This window comes from Notamacropus eugenii, chromosome 3 (assembly GCF_028372415.1).
Source record: "Notamacropus eugenii isolate mMacEug1 chromosome 3, mMacEug1.pri_v2, whole genome shotgun sequence".
Lineage (NCBI taxonomy): Eukaryota > Metazoa > Chordata > Mammalia > Diprotodontia > Macropodidae > Notamacropus > Notamacropus eugenii.
In genome coordinates, this window is record NC_092874.1 from 229,615,791 (window position 1) to 229,621,093 (window position 5,303).

General features: G+C 42.5%; 1 protein-coding gene across 1 annotated transcript; it reads right to left on the reverse strand.

Moving 5' to 3' along the window:
• Positions 1-334: 334 nt before the first annotated feature.
• LOC140531423 (olfactory receptor 10P22-like) lies at positions 335-1,264 on the reverse strand. Its single transcript, XM_072650371.1, has one exon. The coding sequence runs from the start codon at positions 1,262-1,264 to the stop codon at positions 335-337; it is 930 nt and encodes a 309-aa protein (XP_072506472.1).
• Positions 1,265-5,303: the final 4,039 nt, after the last annotated feature.

A 5,303-nucleotide genomic window follows, 5' to 3' on the forward strand; every position in this document is an offset into this window, starting at 1 on the left:
ATTCTCCAGGAATTCCCTTACTATGCAACATATCTAGGGGTTCAGGCCCTCCTCTTTTTACGATGGTCAGGACGTGGCAGTGTAGAACACCAGATAGGAGGAATGACACATACTTTGGGGCAAAGTGGATTCAGGAATTTATTTTCTTTGGCTATGCATATTGCAACAAGGATTTTGTGTTTCTCTTTCCTTTGGTGGAAAGAATAGGAGTGGAAGAACAAACAAATGTTTGATAGTTGAAAAGCATAAAATTTAAAGAAAAAGCAAAGATTGTGAAGCATGTCTCAACTCACCAAAAAGAAAGCCAAGAAAACCACTGCACCAGCCAAGGACTTCAAAGGTGTTTGGTTAACTTGCGCCTCAGGGCTCTCATCACCTCCTTGTTCCTTAGAGTATAGATAAAAGGGTTGAACAGGGGAATTACAACTGTGTAAAAAAGAGAGATGATTTGGTCCGCGTCCTGACTGGCACTGGGTTCAGGTTGCATATAGGCAACGATGGCAGTTCCAAAGAAGAGTGTGACAACCATCAGGTGGGAAGAGCAAGTGGAGAAAACTTTTTGGCAGCCCTGAGCAGAGGCTACCCCAAGGATGGTAATGAGAATGCGAACATAGGAAAATATGATGAGAGCAAAGGGAGTCATGATAAAGAGGAAGTTGAGAGCAAGATTCGCAACCTCACCCCAAAATGTGTCTCCGCTTGACAGTCTCAAAATAGGTAAAACATCACATAGGAAATGGTGGACAATGTTAGTGCCATGAAAGGGCATGGTGTAGATGAATATGGAGTGAGTAGTGCTTGTGATGACGCCCATTAAATAGGAAGCACTCACCATACCCACACATACCTGTCGATTCACTACCATGGCATAATGCAGGGGCTGGCAAATGGCAGCATAACGGTCATAGGCCATGGCAGTGAGCAAGAAGCATTCGGCAATGCCGAAGAGAACAAAGAAATACATCTGAGTAAAACAAGTACCAGGAGAGATGGCAGCATGTGAGAAGAGAAGGTCATTCAACATCCTAGGCACAATAGTTGTAGTGTAGAGGATCTCTATCATAGAGAGATGTCGAAGGAAGAAGTACATGGGAGTGCTCAGGGCTGGGTCCAGCAGAGTAAGGGTGATGATCAGGGAGTTGCCCAGTAAGGTGACCAAGTAGATGAAGAGCACTCCCCAAAAGAGGGCACTCTGGTAGGCCCCCAAATATGAGAATCCCAACAAAATAAACTCAGTCACTACTGTCTCATTAACATCATCCATGTCCCTAAATCTGCATTTCGGGACAGGACCAAAGGAGAGTTGTTCATAAGCTCAAAGAAGAGAAAGAAACAGACAAACTGCTTTAGCAAGAGAGATCCAAGTTAGAGAAGACAAGAATTTCCCAAGTGTGGATAATGTGATGGATGAGCAGTGGGGTATTAGAATATCCTTCTAAGAAAAGTAAAACATAAATTATATTTTAACCTACTACAGGGAAAATAGGATCTAATCTGGAAGAAGGATGCACTATGTAACATCAAGGTGGTCCCTTCCACCTCTCGTTTTTATGGGCAAAAACCTCAGTCTTTCGGTATTAAAGGTAATTGAAGATGTGAACAGATATAGGAAGGAATAGAGCAATATGAGAGAGGGAGAAAAGACAGAAAGTAAAGAAAAGGGTAGAGAGTGGAGAAAGGAAAGGAGGAAAGAGAGAAAAAGGGAGAAAGCTGAGGACAGAACAAAAAAAAGGAACACTTTGAGACAGAGTGAGACATAAAATAGAAAGAATACAAGCTTTAAGCTTTAGATATGATACCCATCACCCATAGAGTCTCCCAGAGACTCTATTAGAGGTAATAGCTGCTATCAGCCATTCCCATGTGGTTCTCTAGTGTACTGTCCCTGAGCCAAAGCCCATGGGGATCCATGATCCCCAGAGTGGGAAGCAGGAAAAAGGGAGACCAGACTGTAGTATACAAGAAAGAAGGAAGTAAGAAGGGAAGCTTTGCCCTTATTCCCTGACTTTCCTAAAGAGAAGTAAACAGTACCTACCCAACTCCTTGTACTCCCTGAGTTAGCTGCAATATAGGTACAGAGATGTAAATCAAGAGACACATCAGGCTCATCTCTGCCACCCATATTCCATCAAAAAGACTAGAGATGGAGAAAATATCTCAAGCTTATGAAAAAATGGAGGTCCAGAGAGAAGCAAATACAAACCCAATGCTACCCCCGGAGTCTGAGGTAGATGCCCTTGCAGGATGTTAGGAAGATGGGAATTCTGAAGACACATGCCTGCTGGTCAAGATGGAAACCATCTAGTTTTCCTTTAGGCAGTTAACACTCAATACAGATGGAAATAACCAGAATTTGATTGGCAAGCAAGTCTTCTTCTCTTCATACAAAGGGAGGAAGCACCAAGCTCACATTGATCTGAAGAATGAGGAGCTGAGTAAAAATTTTTTTTAAACAAAATCAATTCAGGGCAAGCTGGAAAGAAGCCTGGCAGACAGATGGCAAGACAGCATAGCAACTGTGATACAAATTTAGAGATAACCATAGCTACCACTCCACCATAAGCTGGAAGCTTAGAGTAAAAAGAAGGAAACCAGGGAAGAGAAAACTGGAGGATGTCACCAGCAGCAGCAGTGCTGTGGCCTTTCTGCCACATCAGCTGCCAGCTTCTGCCATTACCTCTGCCTGCAAATTGGCAGGGAAGAAAAAACTAAGATACTAAGACAAGGAGAGTAACTACAACTGGGCAGTGGAGGCACCACTGAGAGTTTTGACGTTCTCTTATGCGCTAGGTTCTTTCATTTAGCTTTCATCTGGACTAGCAGAGATCTCCTTTCCTTGGACTAGGTTATTCTTCTATGACCAGGGACACAACCTTCCTTTATGCTGACTGAAACATTTCATCCCATCTCCTAATGGAGAGTCACTCAAACTGTAAATGCAATCACTCCAAAATCTGAAATGGAAACATATTAATACTTTAATTTCTTGGTTATCTGCTTCTAGAGGAACAGATAGTGAGACTGGTGACCTTGCACAGTACTCCCTCACTCAAAACAAAGTAAAATGTAAGTCATGTCATCACTTCTCTGATGCCATGATCTTCAGGAATGAAGGACAGACATAGAACATGACTAGAAAGCGTTGCCTGACTGAGGACCCAGATATCTGGGTAGCCTGACTCATCCTTTCCCTTTGGTCTTCCACTCCACTCAGCTTGGGACTTTGGGGTTTACTGGCTAAATGTGCTTCCTTCCTTCCTTCCTCCCTTCCTTCCTTCCTTCCTTCCTCCCTCCCTCCCTTCCTTCCTTCCTTCCTTCCTTCCTTCCTTCCTTCCTTCCTTCCTTCCTTCCTTCCTTCCTTCCTTCCTTCCTTCTCTCCTTCCTTCCAACCTTCCTTGTTTCCTTCTCATTCCCAAAATCTTAAACATAGTGCATTGTAAAGCCCATGGGCTAGAAAACAATAGGTCCCTGTTCAAGCTCCACTTAAAGGCTGCTTTAGAGTGATTAGTCCTAGAAACAGTTTCTATTGATTGAGTTGCTTTCTTCTTCTGTTCATCAAAATGGCCATTACCTGACTGCTTCTTAAAGAGGCCTATTCAGGCAATGGGCATTACCTCCCACTAAGTGAGTACCTGAAAAGATCAGTCTTAAAAGGCCAAAGTCTCACATTGCATCCTGGGCCATCTCCAGTCATGCCAGTGAATATGTAGTCACTGGACCCAGATGGCTCGGGAGGTGAGAGTGAGGTTGGTAAACTTGCACAGCCCTCCCACATTCAAAACAAAGTCAAGTACAGGTCATATCATCATTTCTCTATTGTCATGATCTTCTTCAAACCCAAAGTGGGAATGTAGATATCTGCTCCTTACGTTTTGAAATCTCATCATGGCACTTGATGGAAACTTAATTGTTCAACAGCGACCTAATCAACTCTTCCCCACAGAATACCCAAAATATATATTATATAAGATATATACATGTGTTGATATATACATATGTAGAGACAGATATAGATATCACTTTAAAGTTAACAAAACACTTTTCTCACCAAACCTGTGAGTGAAAATGTTAATATTGACATAAAAACTGTCCAGGAATTTTTCATAGAAATCAATGCTGACATATGTTTAAATGTTTTTCAACTAGGGACAGAGCCAATATGGGGGAGTAGAAGGATGGACTTGCTCTAGGTTTCCCCCAATAGCCCATAAAATACCTTTAAAAAGACTAAACAAATTCTATAGCAGTAGAAGCCACAAAGCAACATAGTGAAAGAGAATTCCATCCCAAGAGAGGCTGAAGTGCTGACAAGATAAGTATATCCCACCAGGCTTAGAGCAGAGACCTGCCCAGCCTTGGTTGTCCAGGACAGACAGGACTGTAACAGATTTCAGGGCATGAATTCATGGATAGCAGTTGTAGTTCCCAGATTTCACAACCACAATTGCCAAAGACAGCTTCAAACGTCAGTAAGAAAGCTCTTTCACTTAGATGAGAGTAGAGTGTGGTTGGGACCAGCCCCAACCCCAGGGAAGTAGAACCATCCACTTTTGCAGCACTCAGCCTAAAGACGCTGGGGGAATCAAACAACTGATCTGGGTCTCAGTTGTGACTGCCACTCCTGGGATGATGAGGAATGCTGCTGTGGTGGAGCTGATGGTGACTGTGGAGAGGGAATCTTACTTGCAGATCCTGGGAAGAAAAGAGTACTTGTGGTTGCTCACAGACCAGAACTCAGGTCAGCAGAGGAGGAAATGCCAAGCCCTTGATTGTGCCACCTTGGAGGAACTGAGAAATTACAGGTCTATAGAGTATACCCTCCGCTTGATAAAGGACTCAAACATCAAGTAACTGACTGGGAAAATGCCCCCAAAAAAGGGAAAAAAAATAAAATTATAGAAGATGACTTTCCTGGTGAAAAGATATTTTCTTCCATCCTTTCAGAAGAGGAAGAACAAAGCATACCATTAGAGGAAGACATAAAATTCAAGGCTTCTACATCCAAAATCTCCAAAAACTATATGCAATTGTTCCAGGCCATGGAAGAGCTCAAAAAGGATTTTGAAAATCAAGTAAGAGAGGTGGAGGAGAAACTGGGAAAGGAAATGAGAGCAATGAAAGAGAATCATTAAAGGAGAGTCAACAGCTTGCTAAGGCAGATCCAAAAATATGTGGAAAATAATAACACCTGTAAAAATACACTAACCCACAGGGCAGAAGAAGTCCAAAAACACAATGAGGAGAAGAATGCCTAAAAAGCAGAATAGGCTAAACAGAAAATGAGATTCAAAAGCTCACTGAAT

What these genes read in the sequence shown, in the direction of transcription:
- LOC140531423 (XM_072650371.1), bottom strand. Translation starts at nt 1,264, where the DNA reads ATGGATGATGTTAATGAGACAGTAGTGACTGAGTTTATTTTGTTGGGA.